This window comes from Cantharellus anzutake (genome assembly GCF_015039405.1).
Source record: "Cantharellus anzutake strain C23 chromosome Unknown EI90scaffold_82, whole genome shotgun sequence".
In the NCBI taxonomy this organism is placed as follows: Eukaryota; Fungi; Basidiomycota; class Agaricomycetes; order Cantharellales; family Hydnaceae; genus Cantharellus; species Cantharellus anzutake.
Genome location: NW_024067032.1, coordinates 88,308 through 109,918, shown reverse-complemented (window position 1 = coordinate 109,918; position 21,611 = coordinate 88,308). Strand labels below are relative to the sequence as shown.

Here is a 21,611-nt window from a genome sequence, read left to right as displayed (position 1 = left end):
AGGCATGGGAACATGGGGACAAGGATTTGGCAGGGGCCCACGATGCTGATGATTCCGGTGATGATACACCAGTTGTCTCACATCAGGAGGCTCTTCAGGCAGCGCTTTTGCTAATGACTTACACCAAACAAATACATTCCTCGTTTGCATGGAAGATGGAAGTCATTTTAGGTCAGTTTGGATGCGAGACCCATCACCAAGTTCAGTCATCACTCCACAGCAGTACACTCGATTCATACTTCAAAAAGGTTGTGTAGAAGGGCTTTATGTAGATACATAATCTTAATGTTTAGACCTTGCCAATATTTGAGGTACCGCATAACCTGTCATTACCCATACTAAAGTCTGGGAATGCAAGGGTATGGGTTATCACAGTTTCAACTGTAGTTCCTAGGGTCCTTTTGTGTCAGCCCCACAGGGGGCTGAGAAGCTTACCCTTCTTCTCAGCTCATTCCCTGTGAAGGCTGAGGCCAGTCCCCTCAGGGACTTTGAGTTAGCAGCTGGGGAGAGTACCCCAGCTTCCACACCCGGCCTCATTCTCTGGCCACTCCCAGCAGGGGTCCGGATCCTGACACACAGTCCACTTCCTTTTATAGTAGCTTAGCAGGGATAGGAAAACTCACCCATCTTCACAACTCACTCCCCACTAAGCCCCTGCTGTGTCCTCATTTGTCAGGGTACACACCCTGACTAGCCCAGACCCGGACCCACTACACTTGACTTCCCATGCCGTGTGCCGCATGATCCGGCCCCGGATCCTGCCCTCATGTGACTTCCGGGTATCCCTGGAAGTTTTCGCCATATTGGGGCCACTGTGGGAAAGTGAGAAGTTAACCTTCTTCTCACTTTCTTACCCACAGTAGGACTATGCCCTGGATAGGGCTGCTTACAGGATAGGCTGTGGGCCATAGAGAGGGGTCATGGGGACCCAGGGATCGTCCCCTGACATCATTGCAGCATCATGAGTACTACTTATCACGACCCCAGTTGCACAATCTCTATTTGTCTACTCCAGATTCCACAGCACTCAATGCTAGGTGCCTCCATCCTCTCCATGTACCATGGGCAGCATCCACTCTTGGCAAGGTGGAAGGGTGGCAAAACAGCTGGGTGAGGAAAGGATCCTGTCACCAACATAGAATTGTGAGACTTTATTTTAGGTCCGGGTCCGGGGCTCAAGAACTTTTCATGAACTGTTGTAGCTACAGGAGCATTCACTAACGTGAATGCCATTTCCGAGAAAGAGAATCAACACAACAGATAAAATGCCTTGCCATAAGTTGGAGCATGATGTAATCAAGAGGTGTATGCGATCTCATAGCCAAACCAGAGGAAGGACCGGTCCAATGAACGCTCCGAAAAAGAGCACCAAATTTGGATGGTTGGGTGCAGGACTAGAACCATTGATTCGCGAAAAGAGGTTACCAGTGAAGTTGAAGTTGACTGATATGTTCCCACTAATGGGCGATTGGGGTGAGACTACAGCACCTAATCCTGTCCCATCTTGGTGGAGGGTGAAAGTCAAGGAGTTATCTCCATTCTGGCCAATGGACGCTCTGGGACAGTCCATCACAACGTCGTCAGAACAGAAATCCTCCTTGTCATTCATCATACTATCAAACTCACTGAGAAAAGTTTGCGCCATCCGAATCGTAAATGGCAATATTCCCTGCGACGCCGGCAAGTTTGTCAGATGCTGTGTGTGTCGTGTAACTGAACGCAAGGGAAAAGGACAGAATTAATATTGCGGCTTGAATAAGCAGTTTCTCCATACTTACTCCCCCGCTTGCACATCACCAAGTGGAAGTACAACATGCCCGGAAGAGTTATCCGAGGTTAAGCCGAAAGGTGGTAGTAGTGTTCCTGCGGACCTCCCAAGTATTAGTTGGACGAAAAAGTGTGCCGGGCATGACTGGTTGGGCTGTACAACACACCACTTGAGCCGGATCCCGTAACCGAAACACGCTTGGTCAATTGATCACAATTTGCTTGAACAAGGAACTTCGTGCCGTCCGAAATATGATATTGGGAAACGAAATAATTGAGATAGGTTCCCTGGTACGTGTTCTGGAAGGCAGGGATGCATGCAATTTGTGTACCGGCAACTCCTTCTTGTGTGGACACGAAAGGGTACTATCGTAAAATGCATCGGGACTTCATTTTGGATGTCGTAAATTTCCAGTCGCACCTCATTGCACGAGAGGCCTGTGACAGTCGAATTGCACTTGCTAACAACGCATCCAGCTTGATCGCGAATCGTTTTCTTTTGACTCTCAGTTCGCCGGGCATATGTTAAAACTTCTGAGCTCCCTTTGCCTCGCTTTTTCAAACCTCCAAAAGCGGTAATACCAGTTTCAGAATGCGACAAATGTGCTATGAAGAAGAGATTGTTCACCATCGCATATATTCCGAGTGACCTTCGATGAAGAAACATAGCTATGTCAAGGGCTGAACACGAAAGGCGATGACTTCGGAGGCATAACTGACCGCATCGTTTATTCCGTGCACATTCCCAAAGTAGATCGTTGGTAGTGCCGGAGTTGTCGATGAAGTAGGGGCAGTGGTCGTAGAGGTCTGAATGATGGAAGTGGTAGTAGCTGTCGTAGAGGTGGTAGTAGTAGAAGAAGTGGTGGAGGTGGTGGAGGTAGAGGTAGGGGTGGTAGTAGTCGTGGTAGTAGTCGTGGTCGTAATAGTTGAAGTGCTTGCATAACAAGTACCATCCGATCCGCATGAGTATCCTCGATTGCAGCCTGTAATCGACACAGTCATTGTGGACACTACAAGTTCTTGTGTTGTTACATACAGCTGACACCGGGTTGGCAACATGTTAATCCCTGTTCGCAGTAATGGCCAGTACCACAGGGGGTTCCACCGTTCGGAATGCAACTGGTGAACAGGTTTACCATGAGATAGTGAAGTAGCATTCATATAGTCGACGGACCCATTGTCAGCACACTATCCCGAGCAGCATAAGCGGGACGATACGGAGACGAAGGTTCGCTTTCATAAGAAGCACTCACATAATAGCCTGGATTGCAATATCCAGTTCCACAAGGTACTCCTGGGTTTGTAGTAGTAGTCGTAGACGAAGTAGTCGTCGTAGTACTCGTCGTAGTCGTCGTAGTCGTAGATGGATAACAAGAGGTGTCAGGTCCGCATGAATACCCTGAGTCACAACCTGTGATCATCGTGGGTGATCGGGGAGACTATGAGTGGCACAAGTTTTTACATACAACCGACATTCTGGCAGCATGATTTTCCTGGTTGGCAATAATGACCGTAACCACAGGGGGTCCCACCGTTCGGAATGCAACTGGAGAATGGGTTTACCATGAGATAGCGAACTAGCATTCATATAGTCGACGGACCCATTGTCAGCACACTATTTCGAGCAGCATAAGGACGATACGGAGACGAAGGTTCGCTTTCATAAGGAGCACTCACATAATAGCCTGGATTGCAATATCCAGTTCCGCAAGGTACTCCTGGGTGTGAAGTAGTAGTCGTAGACGTAGTGGTCGACGTAGTAGTCCTCGTAATAGTCCTCGTCGCAGATGGATAACAAGAGGTGTCAGGTCCGCATGAATACCCTGGGTCGCAGCCTATAATAATCGACATAGTCATCGTGGGTGATCGGCGAGACTATGAGCGGCGCAAGGTTTTACATACAACCGACATTCTGACAGCATGATTTTCCTGGTTGGCAATAGTGACCGGTACCACAGGGGGTCCCACCGTTCGGAATGCAACTGGAGAATGGGTTTACCATGAGACAGTGAACTAGGATTCATATAATCAACAGACCCATTTTGATAACACTATTCCGAGCAGCATTGGTGAAGAAACACTCAGTTAACCGCACTAAACAACCTGAGCGAAATGGGAAACTCACGTAAGAACCATGCTGACAACACCCGCTTCCATCTGTGCACTGAAGGAGCGGATAAGAACACCTGTAAAGTGTTTCAAGGAAGATAGCCGTACGCAAACATTCCCATCGGCACAACACCAATTGGGAGCACAGAAGACTTGACGGCAAAAAAGGAGCTAAGCGCCGGCTGGTCCGAGAAACGGGACTTACAATTGCCTGGGTTACATGAGCCAGCCGCCGCTACAAGTGCTTGGAAGTTGGTTCTGTTGCGGAAAGCGAAGAGCACAGGGTTGTTGAGCGCGTCAATTGGTCCAAGCGCTGGGTTTGTATAATCGCGGTTGGAAATAGGTAAGCGGGGAGTGCAAGGACCGGCGACGGCGCTTGCTGCAATGAACAACGCGACGATGAAAACATGAGCAATCTGCCAAAAAGAAATTGACACATTTTTCTCATCAGGTCTGCCTGTCGAACAGCGATAGCGAAAGAGGAGCGTCTCACTGCTGGCAAAAGCACTCAACGCACTTAAATGGGTCATGTCTTATCTGTGTCTGCGGTACGAGAACACCCGAGTCTTCCATTGTGAGTACTTGCTCTCCAGAGATCGGCATCACAAGATCAAGAATTTGTAAATACCGCTATTATGACTCAAATGAAATCCCGACCTCATATTCATTCAAGAGTTCTTGATCGCTGTTTTTGCGCTTGGTCGCTGGCGCTTGTGTGCCCGTCGTACACCCGTGTGGCGATGTGACCCGGGAGGATGGCCGAGAAGAGCGAAACGTTAGGCAGGCTATGTACATGGTTCCATCCTTTATCTGCCCGCCTTGGTGTGTTGACTCCGGCTGACGTTGGATCCGTGCCGGTACTCCCAATTCCCGCTTGCAGGTGACGCATCCATATGAGACATGAAGTTCCCTCGCGATCGTGCATCCCTGTTGGTGCGAACACACGACATGTTTTGCCCTCATTGCAGCAGCATTTATTGCGATCCCAGTTTCCACAATCTCCCCTGCACACTCAACGATACTCGAACACTCAAAGCTACTCTGGAACATTCAACGCTAGGCTGTCTCCACCTTCTCCATTTACACCACGTCGGTGTTAGAGATTATATCGACGTCCCGTAGTTCATGGGCGCACGGACCTACAGCCGCAAACTTGATCTTAACATGACCCAGCTGAAAGATGCAACGCCCCAATCGTGGGTCTGGGTCCTTCTGAAAGTCAGTCTCCCCCGGTGTTGAGAAGTCCCTCCAATCTCTTGCTTACCATAGGTCCAATATTGTTCACATCCACAAATATATCCCCTGTCCTCGATCCTTGGACCTATCTGTCGGTGAATTCATTAGGAGAGTTTGACCAACGTGATCGGCACCCTGATGCCCATTCCCACAGCGCGATATCGAGTTGGGGGCCGGGGGCTCGTAGAGCTTCCTGGTGATCCAGGGGCAGCGGCGTTGCGAATGACCAGTGATGACGGCAATCCGAGACAAGGGGAAGTTGTAGTTGCGGACTTTCCGTGATGATTCAAGACCCGCGTCCCTAGAAGTATGCCTTCAATACAGTCGGAGTGTGGATCGAGGCGTGTCTTTGTGGATCTGGGGTGAAAACGTTATCCTCTGTATCAAGAGTACATTTTACTTTCGCCAAGTTGGTCACCGACAGGCTTCGTTGAAAAACATGATATTTACTATGTAAATATTTCGTCGACATGCCCTTCATTTGAGGGGTGTCTGCCCAAGCAAGGTCCCATCGCGGAGTAACGTAACCATGAAGATTCCTGTATACCACGACCAGCACAGCAAGGAAGGTGAAGAGTCAGCAGTCAGGTAAGATTGGTCAATCAAAGTGGGACTGGATCTTGAGGGTTCCTGATCGACGGCGCTTCCATTATTGCTTGAGCGGGGAGGCCACCAAAAAAAGCTGCGCTTTCTTTCACTTAAGCAGCCTCCCTATGCAGGTCGGGCCCAAGCTCAATGGCTGCAGGGGACGATACAGACTGCACCTTCGCTTTGGCAATGGATATAGTCACCTGTGACCCATCTATTAGAGACTCCTCACTTGGTGGTCCCGCCACCGGCGGAATTGTTTTTGCTGGTCAGCGCAGGGTGTCGCCGGGGGTTCTGGAGTGAGCGGTTGGTCTGCCAAATGAGTCCGGACCATTGGTAACAAGCCGACTGCGAGAGAACTAGCGAACAATAAGCGAAAAAGTACCTAAACAAGTAGTCAAGAGAAATTATGGGCAATCATCGGACGGCATTTTGTGCATATTGTATTGATTACGTCAAAAAAAAAAAAAAAAAAAAAAAAAAAAAAAAAAAAAAAAAAAAAAAAAAAAAAAAAAAAAAAAAAAAAAAAAAAAAAAAAAAAAAAAAAAAAAAAAAAAAAAAAAAAAAAAAAAAAAAAAAAAAAAAAAAAAAAAATCATCAATGGTATGGACGCCCCACAACCCAAAGATAGAAAAAAAAAAAAAAAAAAAAAAAAAAAAAAAAAAAACCAAAGATAGGAATTGAAGTTATATCACGGTCCAGGGGACAAACGCTGCCTTTGGATGTTGAACTCCCCAACATTCACTTATTAGGGGGTTGACATGCACACTCATGCCCCTGAAAATTACCACGTGGGAGCACAACGTGCACTGACCGCACAAAAGATGGAAACAACGTTCACTTATAATAACGCATATTTGAATTTAGTATAGGGAAGTTCCATCGAACGAGAGCCTGTAGCTCAGAAGATTGTTGTCCAACTCCCCATCAGAACCGAACGAGATTCCTCTATAGAAGCCTTCTTGGCCGGTGGGCGTGAACGCATAAAACCCGTGCATCGGCACCTCCACTCTTGCATAAGTAGATGCAACGGGGTAGTATGATTGAGAATCACCATAGCGATTCACCTCATCTCATGAGACATTACTCTTTCCGTTCACGCACGAAGCTTGAGTAGTGTGAATCGCCTTTTTTTCTTCACTCCCAAACATACATCACGGCTTCGGCGTCCCACTTATTGAATAAAAACAATACCATGCTGAGAAGGCAATAAATCTACGAGGAAGATCTGGGAAATAGCTCAAGCGTGTGCATCAGATGAAGAGGTCGCAGTGGGAGTGAGAGAATTTTAGCGTGAGATGACTGGAGCGACTGTGGGAGAAGTGACATCGTCGCTGGAGGCAGGCGTGTTTGTGCCAGGCTACTAGTCGCAAACTCAGTTGACACTACACCCTGTATCGGGGACCGACGGGGTCCAGCCACTGCATCAATGAAGCATTCAACCGCACGCAACAAGACGTCAACTGCGGCTCACAAAGTCAGGAGCAGTCTCACAGACGAGAATGGGGCCTTGCATCAACGTCGAGTTGAAGCATACTGGAAGTGAGAAGAAAGAAATGCATTATATCTCAAGACCAGTGATAGCAACTCGAACCCTATCCGACGGCAAATTGTTGGCATGATTCGATAGCTGGAGCTGGTGTCTCCATTCCCCATTGGAGTGTGTGCCTATAGACAGAAACGCACACCCACAGGGACTATGGACGAGCCTCTGAAGATTACGGCTCAGGTGAAGCATTGGGAGCCCCAATGCCTGCCGTGGTCCATTCTTAGCTCGGTACCCACAGCATAGAGTGCAGAACATTCAATGATATGAAGACTAGTTTCGGAGTGCACATTGGGCATGGGGGCCGACAAGAGGATAACCGAGTCTTATATCTCTTGACTGGAGTGCGCAAAGACACGAATGAATGGATTAGATGAGAAACACCTGATCCCAAATCTGGTTACTGGGTCGCAGACATTGACGGGAGTCGGAGAGCAAAGCAGAACAAATGATAGTGTTCAAGGGACGTTAGTAAACTCATAGCCAGGCCAGAGTGAAAGTTGTACAATGAAAACCCAGAAGGCAAACCAATCAGGACGATTGGGCATAGAACCAGAGCCACCGTGAGTACTAGTGGTAGTGCCAGTGTATGAATAGTTAACTGAGAGCAGACCAGTAACGTTCGATTGGGGAGAGATAACGGCGCCTAACCCCGTTCCATCTTCAGAGAGGGTGAAAGTTTCAGTGTTCCTTCCATCACTTCCAATGGACGCTCTGGAGATAGTTCATTGCAGCGGCCTCAGAATCGATATGAACATAACACGTTATTGGACTTACTGAGAAAATTGTGCACCCTCTGAGTCATAAATAATAACGTCCCTGCAATGCCAATGAGCTGTTGGGACGAGGTCTGTATCGTGTAACTGAAGGCAACAAGAATATCAACGCAACTCGATTGAATGGCTTTACCCATCAACTCACGTTCCCGCTTCTAGATCACCAAGTGGGAGTACAACATGCCCAGCAGAAGTGTCTATTCCCAAACCGAAAGGTGGAAGCAACGTCCCTAATAGAACATGATAACAAGGGAAATTTTCGCTCAATAAGAGGCTCCCAAAACCTCTGGTCAACTCACCATTTGATCCGGATCCCTGTACAGAAACCCTCTTGGCGGGTTGATTGCAATTTGCTTGCACCGCGAACTTATTACCGTCCATAATGCGATGGTTTGAATAGAAAATATTGAGGTAATTCCCTTGGAATGTATTCTGGTAGGCGGGAATGCATGCAATTTGTGCACCTGTTCCTCCTTCTTGCGTAGATGCGAAGGGGTACTTTCATATATCAATGAGAAATACCCACATGTGGGTCTATCTCGTACACGATTACAGCGCCTGGCATACCTCGTCGCAGGAGAGGCCTGTGGTCATAAAATTACACTTTCCGGTTACACATCCAGCTTGGGTGCGAATCATTTTTTTCTCGCTCTCGGTTCGCTTGCACATGTCAAAATTTCCATATTCCCTTTCCCCCGCTTCCTCAAACCTGCGAAATACCCGTTTTAAGAAGGTGATATGTATAGAAGGAATTGTCCTTACCGTTGCAGATATTTTGAGTAACCTTTGAAGAAGGGAGGCACATGCATCAAAAACTGAATCTAAGGTAGACTTCAGAAGTACGACTGACTGCATCGTTTATTCCTGGTACATTCCCGAAGTATATCGTAGGGAGTGCAGAGGTCGTAGATGAAGATGTTGTAGTGGGGAACTTGGGAGTGCTGAATTTTGGCGTTGTGATTGCTGGGGTAGTAGTGGGGGAGGTCTGGACACTGGAGACAGACGTGGAGTCTTCTGAGATACTTGCAGACGAGACGACCTGAGAACCTAGATAGCAATAACCATCCCCTCCACAGGTGTTCCCCGAAGGGCAACCTTAAACAGATGTGTTGTTGTTGTGAAAACGAAGTGTTTGTAGGCGAGGCCTGTAGCCACGTACATCTCTGATTGCCGCAGCATTCTGTTCCAGGGTCACAATAATGACCAAAACCACAAGGTGTCCCACCATTCGGAATGCATCTGTCGATTATTGATAATGAGAGACCTAGCCTCCACAATACGGCCAAACAAACCCATTTCCGTAACACTATTGTAATGACGTTAGCAGAACGACATCGCATCAAAGTACATGCACATACGTAATATCCAGACTTGCAGCAAGCTTCGACAGTGTTGCAGCATGTTTCCCCGTTATAGCAGTAGTGGGACGAGCCGCATGGGAATCCATTATTAGGAAACAACTACGAAGTCCAATAGAAGGTGGTTGGGCGAAGACGAAGCGCAAATTTCCACCGACCTTTGGCCTTGGTAACACTGACTTGAATTGAGACATCACTAAAGCCTGCTCATATGAAATGTTACCCACACGATAGCCTGATTTACAGTAGTGTCCGGTCCCGCAAGGAGTGCCTCCGTTGGGAATGCAGCTGATAATGTGCACACTAAATGTCGAATCTACGTGCTTCTAACCTTGCGCACTCACTAGGATCCATAACACTGTCGGAAACTTGATCAGTTGGTTTTCTTTCACGGTGGATCATAACGGTGAACCCACGTAAGTGCCTTGAGGACAGCATTTACCATTTGGGCACTACGGAGCATATAAAAATCTTTCCAATGGGTTCAAGAAGGTAATCATACGCATGTGTATCCGTCGTAGCAGCAGGAAATGGGGGAACAAGGGTCTTGAAGAAGCTAAATGATTATGTTCGAAAAAGTAGAACCTGGATGAATGACTCACAAGTGCCAACTTGACATCCCGCAGTGGCCACAAGGGATTGAAAATTAGTTTCATTAGTACCAGTGGGGGACTCAACAAGAAGTAGGGACGGGCTGATGAGAGCATTAAATAGCCCAAGAGTATCCCGGCGACCGGGTACAGGGGAGGGTGGAATGAGCGGGTCTGCGGCGCTTTTTGTGATCCATCCGGTAATGATAGAGACAGGGACAATTAACTTAAAGTTTGCCAACATCTAGCTTTACGATTCCAATAGAAACTGGTGACCTGCCTATATCTTACGTAGGCGTGAGGTCGAAAAAGAGGGCCTCTCCCTCAGCATCTGAGTACGCTTACACGCCCACTTAAATAGGGTAGGTGTACAAGGCTTTGCATGACCACTGGATGCGATAGAAGATAAGATGAATGGTTGTTCAGGAACGTGATCGCTTACCTAAGCAGAGCCTTTTTGGGTAATCCCGGTTTCGCGGTTGGGCTCAATCGGGTTACATAAACAGAACCACTGAACTGAGTCTATAAAAATTTAATGCGACAATTGAATAACTTGCCAAGGATCTGTTGGGCCTGGCATCCATTCTACACGTTCCTATGGTGACCAGTGAACTCCTACTGCTAATTGGAACCGATCACCCATGCACAAAGCGTCTAACGGAATCAGGCAGCCGGACTCGCTGGAATGCTTCTGATAGAACCCGTTGTCAAGCACACGAAACCCCTTGCAGCGCATCACTACTCCCTCCGAGTGTATGGATGTGAAGGGGATTACGAATGAGAAAAACAGTTCAGTTGATGGATAAGTAAACCATCGTCTCATGCATTGCATAAGAGCCATAGTTACGTTTTCTGGCGACACACCCGACTTGGATGCGAATCGCTTTTGTGAAAAATTTCTTCCCCCTCCCCCGGACGTGCGTTGGGCCTTCCGCATCCACTTTCGATCCCCCACGTTCCCGAGGTAGATTATCACAGGTGCCGGGGCCGTAGAAAGAAGTGGAAGAAGGGGTTATATATAGTGGGAGGGGATTTTGGCGTTGAGATTGCCAGGGCGACAGTGGGAGAGGTGATGATATTTCCGCTAGAGATAGAGGTGATCCGCGGCAGACTCCTCGTTACATACCCCGATGATCCTAGGTCAAAATAAGAGGCGACAATGAATCTCCTGCAATACATCGGTGAGTGGCTGGGTAAATGGCACCGCATCCCAACCATGAGTCCTCACAAAAGTGGAAAGGGAAAAATCGATCTCAAGACTTAGGTATCTCAGGCTTGGCAGAGCATACAAAGAACTACACAAATGATTTTAACGTGAAAATACTTGATGCCGAGCTTGAGTTACAGAATTGCAGACATGAGGCAGAAGGCGGAGAGCGGAACACAATGTAGGGGCATTGATAAACTCATAGCCACACCAGAATGAAGACTGGTATCATGAGAACCCAGAAGCAGGCAAGCCAGTCAGGGCGATTGGGCGTCGGACCAGAGCCACTGGCACCATGAATACTAGTGGTAGTGCCAGTGTAGGAATAATTAACTGAGAGCGGACCGGTAACTTTCGACTGGGGAGAGATAACGACACCTAACCCTGTTCCATCTTCAAAGAGGGTGAAATTCTCAGTGTTTCTTCCATCGCTACCAATGGACGCTCTGAACATAATTCGTTACGACCTTAGAATCGATATAGATCTCACCACGTTACTGGACTCACTGAGAGAATTGCGCCCCATCCGAGTCGTAAATAATGACGCTCCCTGCAATACCGACGAGCTGTTGGGATGACGTCTGGATCGTGTAACTAAGGAAGGCAAAGTGACGATCAACCTAACTCGACTGAGTCGTCTCGCTCTCTTCAACTTACGTTCCCGCTTGCAGATCACCAAGTGGAAGTACAACATGCCCAGCGGAAGGGTCTATGCTCGAGCCGAAAGGCGGAAGTAACGTTCCTGATAGGACATAGATGACTTCATTTAACAAGAGGCCCAAAAGACCGCTATTCAACTTACCATTCGATCCGGATCCTTGTACGGAAGCCCTCTTGGCGGCGTGAAAGCAACTCGCTTGCACCGCAAACTTGTCACCGTCCGAAAGGTGATAGTATGAATAGAAAACACTGAGATAAGTCCCTTGGAGCGTATTCTGGTAGGCAGGAACGCATGAAATTTGAGCACCTGGGCCTCCTTCCTGCGTAGATGCGAAGGGGTACTGCAATAGCCCAATGAGAAACATTCACATGTGAATTCATCTTATAGCACCTGGCATACCTCGTCGCAGGAGAGACCTGTGGTCGTAAAATTACACTTTCCGGTTACGCATCCAGCTTGGTTGCGAATCTTGTTTTTCTCGCTCTCGGTTCGCTTGGCATATGTCAATACTTCCGTATTCCCTTTCCCTCGCTTGCTCAACCCTGCGAAATATCCGGTTGAGAAGGCGATACGTATAGGAGAAAGAGATTATCCTTACCGTTGCAGATATTTTGAGTGACCTTTGACGAAGGGAAGCACACATGGATCAAAAACTGAATTTAGGGTAGACTTCACAACACGACTGACCGCATCGTTTATTCCTGGTACATTCCGAAGTATATCGTGGGGAGTGCCGAGGTCGTAGAGGAAGATGTTGAAGTGGGGAACTTGGGAGTGCTGAATTTTGGCGTTGTGATTGCTGGGGTAGTAGTGGGGGAGGTAGGCTGGACACTGGAGACAGACGTGAATTTTTCTGAGGCACTTGTTGCAGCCTCAGATGACACGACTCGAGAACCGAAGTAGCAATAACCATCCCCTCCACACGTGAGTCCTGATATACAACCTTGAGCAGACGTATGATTGTAAGAAACGAAGTGTGTGTCCAACTGATTCCTTGTGACCACGTACAACCGAAATCACTGCAGCACGTCTCCCCGTTGTAGCAGAAATTGAACGGGCCGCATGGAAATCCATTCTCAGGAATACAACTATGAAGGCCAATTAAGGTAGCGAAGCGAAGAGGAAGCACGAGTTTCTACCAACCTTTGGTCTTGGTAGCACTAACTTGAATTTAGATAATCTGCTCGGATGAAATGTTATGTACTCACGCGATAGCCTGCTTTACAGTAGTGCCCGATCCCACAAGGAGTGCCTCCGTTGGGAATGCAACTGATAATGGGCAAATAAATATCTAGTCCATGTGCCCGTAACCTATAGCACCCACCCGGTTCCGTAGCACTATCACGAAATTAACCTCTATCAGTTGGTTTTCTTTTCACAGTGGAATAAACCGCGAACCCACGTAATTGCCTTGATGACAGCAAGCACCATCCGAGCACTAAAAGAGTAAATAAAAATGTTTTCAGTGGGTTCTGAGGAGGTGATCATACGCATATTTCCCCATCATAACAGCACGAGATGGCGGAACAAGTGACTTAACGGAGAAGAAGCCAACTGATTAGCTTGAGAAATAATAACCTGAATGAATGACTCACAACTGCCTCCTGGACAATCCGCTGCGGCCCCAAGGAACGAAAACCGGTCCCATTAATGCCGGAGGGTGACTCGGCATGAAGTAGAGACGGGCTGATGAGAGCATTAAACGGTCCAAGAGGAGGACTTGTATCCCCACGATCAAGTATAGGCGAGGGTGGAATGAATGGGATCGCGATGCTTGTTACGATCCATAAGGTAATGGAGAGTGGAACGATCATCTTCAAGTCTTGAAGTATCTATTTTCTGAGCAGACCACTGGCACAGGTGGTCGAAAAGAGGGGGGGGATCTTTCCTAGCATCCGGCGCGCTCACAAGCCCACTTAAACAAGTTGCGTGTAGAGACTAGCTGCCATTGAATGAAAATTTAGTGCAACGACCGCTGGGACCGAGATATATATAACAGGAGATACTAAAAATGCAACTGTTGTGTTTTTACAGCTGCCGCAAATTAGGAAACGTTATCCAAGCAGGGCTGGTTGTATCAATTGTATCAGTGGTATTGACGCTCAAGTCAATGACACCTAGAATGCCATCGGCAATCCGTCAATGTAATGAAAGATCCAATGTGAGGAATCATACACTCATCAAAGAAACCAGCGTTCGCAGATCAGGGGTTGGGTAACCATTCTTACAGCTATGTGCTTACTGCTAGTTCGTTGCCATGCGCTCATGCGGGATTTACCGCTTATGGGGGCAAAGAACAAGCTCAAATGGTGAGATTCCTCGTCTTATTGTAACATGTAACGCCAGAGCTGGGTATGCAAGTGAGAAAACTCAAAATACATCAATGGTGATTACTTACAGTAATGGCCAATCAAGTGAACAGATTGGACGCAGCATGGCATTGACATCCTCGGCTCATCCTGATACAGCACCCCCGAGGTCCCCAGTGGAATCAGCGCCAAGCATGCGAGTCACAAAGCGCTTAATGGAATGCTTCCGTTGGGTTAACGTAAAGCTAGCGTTGATTGTTAATTGTGGAGTATCAGACGGGCACGAGACTCGAATACCGCAGAAACGCCCGAGGCTCTATCGGAAGTTGCGCACTTTGCCACCTTATGTATACGTAGAAAGAGCCATTCCCAAACGATTAATTAGCAGCGTTGCAAAGTCAATGTAATTGACGCGCGGCGACAAGTGCTAGTTAACGAGTAGAACAAGCGATATGAAGCCCGTGAAGGGCTCGGGGACAGGGAAGCTGGATCACTGATAGTGTACCAGCGCCAATTGCAACCATACGTCCAGAATCTGGATCTTACTGTGGCTGTGTGGGGCAGAACACTTTCAAAAAATGTTTTCATTTTTACGGAAACCCCTCTCGTTCATCTCCTGTCGTTCAAAATCAACCTCCCCGTATGGAAGATCCCACTTGAAGCGTGCTCCAGCCCTCCCTCAACCCGTTGTCGCCCAATTTCAGCAGACTGTCGTTCTCACCGACGGATCGACATACACACGCTGGTCGACGTCGCCTCGAAGTGTCATTCGCCTCACCCGTGACGTGAACAATAACCCTCTTTGGTCTCCGGGACAGGAAGGGCGCGAGGAGTTAGAGGATGAGACCGGACGAATGGGACGATTCAGAAGACGTTTCGGGTCAGAAGATCATATAACCTTGATGCCATGGGTGAGAATGCATCATCAGAAAAGCCATGACGTCCTTTGAGTGGTTTTATGATGCCTTTCTGGTGCGCTTCCTTGCTTGTTGGAGCACCTTGAGCAATCCTAACGCAACCCGGTACCCAGGGGTTCACCCTTTGCTTTTGCTTCGAACGTTGCATGCAAAACTATGTCTTAAGGCAATGGGAATATTTACATGTGTGGTCCGTCATTAATTTGTATTAACAAAAGAATAAAAACACGTTAAACATCAACCGAATGCGCTGCATGACTGGAATGATTTTCTCCCATTCTTCCATGGCCTGTGCATGTCCATTAGATCATAGTTACATCGCCACTGCAGATTGGGGGACTGCGTACCTTTCGGTAAGTGTCGATTTGACCATCCGCCACGGCATCAAAAAGATCCTTCATTTCAGCACGCTTTGCATGTTGGAATACCGTGTACTCCTTGAGAGTCTCGCTGCTGAAGGCTTCAGACGTCTCAGAAGCTGTTGTCACCGCATCCTGAAGCTACTCATCCAGTAACTTTAATCCAAGACTCTCATTAGAGATTTAAGAGCCATACCTCCGTTATTTTCGTATCCAGTTTGCGCATCTTTTCCACCCGACTCCTATCGTCATCTGCTCCACGTATGGCATCAACGCGTTCCCTGAGGTACGCTCCGATGCCTTGGGATGTCGTCCCCGGCCGGCCAGCGATCAGTGAGGATAATCTATCGCGTTCGATGACAACATTCGAGAGATACTGGGTAAGTTCCTCAAGATCCAGCTGCTTCTGGTCGCGCAGCCTGAGTACACCACGATGAGCCTGGGAGTAGGCCAATAGAGAGTGGAGGTGTGTTAAGAATGGATCTGTATTATTCACAGTCTGGGACAGACTATTAACTTGCATCGGAGGACGAATAGTCGTAAAGCACGCACGTTATTCTTGAGAATTGCAGAGAACTCGAGAAGAGTGTTGGAAAAGGCATTCAGGTGTTCTGTAATACCTGACTCAAGGAAACCGAGTCCTTGAATGGAAAGTGCTAGATCATGGTAGTCATTGGACAAATCTGATGTTGATGTAACGTCAATGAGAGCCCTTCACGTGAGTGTATATTTACCGTCTGTGCGCGACCGAGAACGATTCCACAACCGATCAATGCTGTTTAACCCCTCATCAAACTTATCGATTCCCTCACGGACTTCGAGGAAACGTTCATCGGGTTTACGCACACGAGAAAATGCATTCAGAAGAGTGTCGGAGATATTGTCAAGAAGTGATGGGACGGGATCGGGACCTGGTGGGTGTGCAAGATGCTGATGCATCTTGACCGTCTGCAGGACAGTTTGTCAAGCGCAATAACCCCATTGATAAACGCGAAACGCACCCAGTCTGTAGACTCGAAAAACGAGCGAACAAGAGTCGCCCGCTGTAAGATCGGATGTCGAGCGATGCGCACTAGGAAACGTTCCAGTCTGTTGATCCATTAATAGTGTGTCACCGGATACCCGACAGAATCTTACTCCACACGACGATGTTCAACAAATTCAGGACTAAATCGGTCTCCGGTGATATATTCTAGTCCAACTAGTCAGAATACAACGATGACGACGTAGGCCAGCGACTGACCTAGTCGATGCTTTCCAGGAAGTGGTGGCACCACACAGGCCGGGAAGTCCCTAACGAGATTTTCATGAAGAAAGACAAAGTCCTGGAATCTCCTTCGCGCAGAAGGTTTCGGAGATGAGAAAGTTATCAAGTTGGTCTGTAAATCAAATAGGTCAACAATACGCAATTGTGCTAGAAGGGGAGCCGTACACTAGCACAGACTAGATATGAAATATATGCATCTTTGGTGCCATCTAGCTCCTTCACTGGATCCTTAAGCTCTACATCCAGATAACCCTCCCATTTGGGCTCGCCCTCCACTGGAGGAGCCTGCCTAGGATCACTTGCTTGCAGATATCCTGGGCCGGTCGAAGTCTCTGGGATATGGTCACCATGTAGGTCATGGCCGCCAAATCCCCCATCGCTGGGGGTGTCCCAGGTTACGCTGTCGAATATCTCACTTTCCATGGCGGCTAGTTACGCCCCACTATTGACCCGACGATGCGGGGACAGAATAAAGGATCACGAGGCCCGATTCGGAAGCAAACTACGTTTACTCAGCTCACCCACCAACTTTTGACCTTTGGCGTTTTAGTTAAGGCGTTGGGAGGAGAGGGACGCGTGCGATGAGCGCAGGTTAGACGAATCAAAGAAACTGTGCTTTCTGATGTGTTGCTTCATGCAATGAGATGATTCCTTCAGACTACACTCCGGCGGACAGCACCAATGGTGTTGAGAGTTTCGAGGAGCAGTATTACGATGATGATGGATACGAGGCATTACTCAAGAGGACTGCTGGACCGTTATTACTTCTTTCTTTGATGAGAAGGGTCTTGTGCGCCAACAGCTTGACTCCTTTGACGAGTTTGTCCAGAACACTATGCAAGAACTTGTTGACGAGAATGCCGACCTGGTCTTGGACCAGGGTGCTCAGTACTCTGGTGAACATGACAACAATGCCGTACGTATAGACCAAGGGCTAGTACGGACTCGCAGCTCATTCCTTGTGCATATAAAGCGCCGCTATGAGATCCACTTTGGACAAATTTACCTTTCACGGCCGACCATCATTGAAGGCGATGGAAGCGTGGTTCCCGTGTTTCCGCAAGAATCTCGACTTCGCAACCTAACGTGAGCAAATCTTCCCATTACTCAAAGGGGATGTGCCATTCGCAGCTGTTTGACGCCTTGATCAGATATTCGGCACCACTTTACGTTGATATGACTAAAGCAGTTTTCGTCCCGGATCCTAGCAGCTCTGGCAACAGCGGTGAAATAGAGTGGATTCCTGCAGACACCAGCAACCCCGTGGAGCAAGTTAACAGTGTTTGGATTGGCAAGGTAAGATCTTCGGGCCTCTATCTCAGAGTGTTACCAAAATTATTATAATGCAAGGTCCCGATCATGTTACGGTCTCAGTTCTGCATCCTACACGGATTGTCGGAGAGAGAGTTATATGATTTGAACGAGTGCCCCTACGACCAGGTGAGCACAGGTTTTACCGTTTGTACAGGGGACAGAGATGCTGACGTATTTGAAGGGTGGCTACTTCATCATCAATGGGTCAGAAAAAGTACTTATAGCACAGGAGCGAATGGCCGCAAACCACGTGTACGTCTTCGCCAAAGCTCAGCCGTCACCGGTCTCCTTCCTAGCCGAGGTGCGGAGTGCCGTCGAGAAAGGCGGCAAGACCATCAGTACGATGCAGGTCAAAATGTACCACCGAAATCCTCAGAAGACTGTGCGTTGGAGTATTTTCGTGCCTGTTTTTTTTTTTTGGGATGCTCAGCTTTTTCTCTAGTTGGGGAACGTTATCCGGGCTACACTACCTTACATTCGAGATGATATCCCGATCTGGGTTGTTTTTCGTGCTCTTGGAATCACATCTGACCGCGATATCTTGGAACACATTTGTTACGATTCTAACGACACACAAATGGTTGAAATGTTAAAGCCATGTATAGATGAAGGTTTCGTGATCCAGGAGCGCGAGGTGCGAGGTTAATTATAGGCTTCGGATTGTTTGGACCTAATACCAGTTGACAGGTTGCCCTTGATCTCATCGGCAAACGTGGGACAACGACGGGTCTGACGAAGGACAAGCGTCTTCGTTACGCGCAAGAAATTCTGCAAAAGGAAATGTTACCTCATATTTCGATGAATGAGGGTTCTGAAAGCAAGAAAGCTTTCTTCTTTGGGTACATGATCCACCGGTTATTGCTGGCTGCTTTGGAACGACGGGAGCTAGATGATCGTGATCACTTCGGAAAGAAGCGATTGGATCTGGCTGGACCACTTCTGGCTAGTCTGTTCCGAATGCTATTCCGGAAGCTCACGAAGGATGTCTATCGACATTTGCAGAAGGTAGATGTCGGATTACACTCGAATACTTTCATCTCCCTAATTCGGTTTCTACAGTGCGTGGAAACACACAAAGAATTCACCATTGGCCAGGCTGTTAAACCAAGTACTATCACTAACGGCCTCAAGTACTCTCTCGCCACCGGTAATTGGGGCGACCAGAAGAAAGCCATGTCTTCGAAAGCTGGAGTCTCACAAGTGCTCAATCGGTACACCTTCGCCTCCACGCTTTCGCACTTGCGACGTTGTAACACCCCTCTTGGTCGCGATGGCAAGATTGCTAAACCTCGTCAACTGCATAACACACACTGGGGCATGGTCTGTCCCGCTGAGACTCCGAGGGTCAGGCATGCGGTCTAGTAAAGAATCTGTCTCTCATGGCTTGCATATCTGTTGGTTCAATCTCTGCTCCTGTCATCGAATTCTTGCAAGAGTGGGGGCTCGAGAGTCTAGAAGAGAACAGCGCTCACGGGAACGCTACAAAAGTGTTCGTGAATGGTGTTTGGTTAGGTGTACATCGTGACGCTCCCAACCTTGTCAAGACTCTGCGGCGGTTGCGGAGAAAGGACGATATAAGCTCAGAAGTGAGCATCGTTCGTGATATCCGTGAGCGTGAGTTGCGTCTCTATACAGACGCTGGCAGAGTATGCCGCCCATTATTTATTGTCGAGGACCAGCAGTTGATGTTGAAGAAAGAGCACATCAACAAGCTTAATGACCGAAATGCGACACAACCATACAAGTGGTCCGACTTGGTTAGGGACGGTGTCATCGAGTTGCTCGATGCAGAGGAGGAAGAGACAGTCATGATTTGCATGACCCCAGATGATCTGGAGAATTCACGAACTAATGCTGCAACGGCTGGATACGTTTCCAATGTCGGCGCATCGGACCACGATGTCGCAGCTCGAATCCGTAGCACCATGACTGCGCATACGTGGACCCATTGTGAGATTCACCCAAGCATGATTCTGGGCATTTGCGCCAGCATCATTCCTTTCCCTGACCATAACCAAGTAGGTACAGAATATGTTTCAGTCCAGCCAGTGTTTTTATAACCTGCCGTAGTCGCCGCGTAATACCTATCAATCGGCTATGGGAAAACAAGCGATGGGTATTTACCTCACTAACTTCCAAGTCCGCATGGACACAATGGCAAACATCCTTTACTACCCTCAAAAGCCCCTTGCTACCACCCGATCCATGGAATACCTCCGCTTCAGGGAGCTACCGGCTGGTCAAAACGCTACTGTCGCAATTCTGTGTTACAGTGGATATAACCAGGAAGATTCGGTCATCATGAATCAGAGCTCCATCGATCGCGGTCTTTTCCGAAGTATGTACTACCGCAGTTATACTGACACCGAAAAAAAGCTGGTCTCCTCACGCTTGAGGAGTTCGAAAAGCCAACGCGCGATACCACGCTTCGTATGAAGCATGGGACGTATGAGAAATTAGAGGACGACGGTCTCATCGCCCCAGGGACTGGTGTCGTTGGTGAAGACATCATCATCGGAAAGACTGCACCTCTGCCTCCTGATAGCGAGGAACTTGGACAACGACTTCGAACACATACCCGACGTGATGTATCAACACCACTCAAATCGACTGAGAACGGCATTGTGGACCAAGTCCTTATTACCACAAATGCGGAAGGTCTCAAATTCGTCAAGATACGCATCCGAGCCACTCGTGTTCCTCAAGTTGGTGACAAGTTCGCTTCTCGCCATGGTCAAAAAGGTACTGTCGGCATTACCTACCGACACGAAGATATGCCCTTCACTGCTGAAGGCATTACACCCGATCTTGTCATCAATCCTCACGCTATCCCGTCTCGAATGACTATCGGCCACTTGATCGAGTGTTTGCTCAGCAAACTCGCAACTTTGATAGGGAATGAAGGAGACGCCACCCCATTCACCGAATTAACTGTGGAGTCTGTCTCGCAGTTGCTACGCCAGCACGGTTACCACTCTCGAGGCTTGGAAGTCATGTATCATGGGCATTCAGGAAAGAAACTTCAAGCCCAGGTGTATCTAGGTCCCACGTATTATCAGCGTCTGAAACACATGGTGGACGATAAGATACACGCACGAGCGCGTGGGCCAGTGCAGATTCTTACCCGTCAACCTGTGGAAGGTCGTAGTCGAGATGGTGGTCTTCGTTTCGGTGAAATGGAGGTAAATGATTGATTCTTTTACGCCTGGCAATTCTGCTTATCACTATGTCTCAACGTCCCAGCGCGATTGCATGATCTCCCATGGCATTGCAGGTTTCTTGAAAGAACGATTATTCGATGCTAGCGACGCCTACAGATTGCATGTCTGTGATATATGTGGTTTGACCGCGATTGCTAACTTGGTAGGTCCAACTAGTGAGCCACCACCATCTTAGCCGTTAACTGCCTGTTGCATAGAAAAAACAACAATTCGAGTGCCGAGCCTGCAAAAACAAGGTTGCTGTTTCCCAATTGTACATCCCATATGCCGCGAAGTTGCTATTCCAGGAGCTTCAGGCAATGAATATCGCTGCTCGACTGTATACGGAGAGCACAGGGAGAGTTCGTTCATAGTGTAGATGCTCTGTTTATCTTGTGGACGTCATT

General features: G+C 48.0%; 7 protein-coding genes across 7 annotated transcripts; 2 read left to right on the top strand and 5 right to left on the bottom strand.

Annotated features, from left to right (window-relative positions):
• Positions 1 to 1,514: 1,514 nt before the first annotated feature.
• EI90DRAFT_3080582 (uncharacterized protein) lies at positions 1,515 to 2,579 on the bottom strand. Its single transcript, XM_039061891.1, has 3 exons — positions 2,488 to 2,579; positions 1,779 to 2,417; positions 1,515 to 1,713 (listed from the first exon to the last, which is right to left on the bottom strand). The coding sequence occupies exons 1-2, from the start codon at positions 2,490 to 2,492 to the stop codon at positions 1,979 to 1,981; spliced, it is 444 nt and encodes a 147-aa protein (XP_038910354.1). The 5' UTR covers positions 2,493 to 2,579; the 3' UTR covers positions 1,515 to 1,713; positions 1,779 to 1,978.
• EI90DRAFT_3080577 (uncharacterized protein) lies at positions 2,550 to 4,369 on the bottom strand. The gene is made up of 12 exons (XM_039061890.1): positions 4,082 to 4,369; positions 3,985 to 4,028; positions 3,893 to 3,931; positions 3,805 to 3,818; positions 3,670 to 3,749; positions 3,445 to 3,602; positions 3,369 to 3,382; positions 3,234 to 3,313; positions 3,021 to 3,178; positions 2,942 to 2,955; positions 2,804 to 2,886; positions 2,550 to 2,750 (listed from the first exon to the last, which is right to left on the bottom strand). The coding sequence occupies exons 2-11, from the start codon at positions 3,996 to 3,998 to the stop codon at positions 2,828 to 2,830; spliced, it is 630 nt and encodes a 209-aa protein (XP_038910353.1). The 5' UTR covers positions 3,999 to 4,028; positions 4,082 to 4,369; the 3' UTR covers positions 2,550 to 2,750; positions 2,804 to 2,827.
• Positions 4,370 to 8,492: 4,123 nt separating this feature from the next.
• Positions 8,493 to 10,344, bottom strand: EI90DRAFT_3080564 (uncharacterized protein; the record flags this gene model as incomplete). Its single annotated transcript, XM_039061889.1, has 10 exons — positions 9,983 to 10,344; positions 9,883 to 9,926; positions 9,786 to 9,832; positions 9,608 to 9,668; positions 9,377 to 9,482; positions 9,182 to 9,286; positions 9,027 to 9,117; positions 8,866 to 8,985; positions 8,590 to 8,731; positions 8,493 to 8,520 (listed from the first exon to the last, which is right to left on the bottom strand). Coding segments are annotated over exons 1-8 (806 nt in total), but the record flags the coding sequence as incomplete, so codon positions are not given.
• Positions 10,345 to 12,149: 1,805 nt separating this feature from the next.
• On the bottom strand, positions 12,150 to 13,807 carry EI90DRAFT_2599735 (uncharacterized protein). Its single transcript, XM_039053302.1, has 10 exons — positions 13,434 to 13,807; positions 13,241 to 13,372; positions 13,163 to 13,176; positions 13,047 to 13,107; positions 12,982 to 12,998; positions 12,847 to 12,926; positions 12,526 to 12,781; positions 12,437 to 12,458; positions 12,238 to 12,380; positions 12,150 to 12,178 (listed from the first exon to the last, which is right to left on the bottom strand). Exons 2-9 carry the CDS (start codon positions 13,330 to 13,332, stop codon positions 12,269 to 12,271), a joined length of 654 nt encoding a protein of 217 aa, XP_038910351.1. The 5' UTR covers positions 13,333 to 13,372; positions 13,434 to 13,807; the 3' UTR covers positions 12,150 to 12,178; positions 12,238 to 12,268.
• A 918-nt stretch (positions 13,808 to 14,725) lies between these two features.
• On the top strand, positions 14,726 to 15,305 carry EI90DRAFT_3080552 (uncharacterized protein; the record flags this gene model as incomplete). The annotated part of the gene is given in 4 exon segments (XM_039061888.1): positions 14,726 to 15,020; positions 15,077 to 15,120; positions 15,139 to 15,141; positions 15,182 to 15,305. 2 exon segments carry the CDS (start codon positions 14,726 to 14,728, stop codon positions 15,085 to 15,087), a joined length of 306 nt encoding a protein of 101 aa, XP_038910350.1. The 3' UTR covers positions 15,088 to 15,120; positions 15,139 to 15,141; positions 15,182 to 15,305.
• Positions 15,209 to 17,113, bottom strand: EI90DRAFT_2978145 (lipid binding protein; the record flags this gene model as incomplete). Its single annotated transcript, XM_039055931.1, has 9 exons — positions 15,209 to 15,353; positions 15,412 to 15,564; positions 15,620 to 15,922; positions 15,976 to 16,106; positions 16,158 to 16,371; positions 16,425 to 16,512; positions 16,561 to 16,615; positions 16,667 to 16,802; positions 16,856 to 17,113. The coding sequence occupies 9 exons, from the start codon at positions 17,111 to 17,113 to the stop codon at positions 15,273 to 15,275; spliced, it is 1,419 nt and encodes a 472-aa protein (XP_038910349.1). The 3' UTR covers positions 15,209 to 15,272.
• Positions 17,114 to 17,334: 221 nt separating this feature from the next.
• Positions 17,335 to 21,578, top strand: EI90DRAFT_3253508 (DNA-directed RNA polymerase II subunit RPB2; the record flags this gene model as incomplete). Its single annotated transcript, XM_039066587.1, has 14 exons — positions 17,335 to 17,374; positions 17,422 to 17,606; positions 17,664 to 17,776; positions 17,842 to 17,986; positions 18,041 to 18,130; positions 18,186 to 18,386; positions 18,447 to 18,638; positions 18,692 to 19,009; positions 19,064 to 19,324; positions 19,348 to 20,022; positions 20,075 to 20,342; positions 20,381 to 21,186; positions 21,248 to 21,367; positions 21,423 to 21,578. 14 exons carry the CDS (start codon positions 17,335 to 17,337, stop codon positions 21,576 to 21,578), a joined length of 3,570 nt encoding a protein of 1,189 aa, XP_038910348.1.
• Between the last annotated feature and the right edge of the window lie 33 nt (positions 21,579 to 21,611).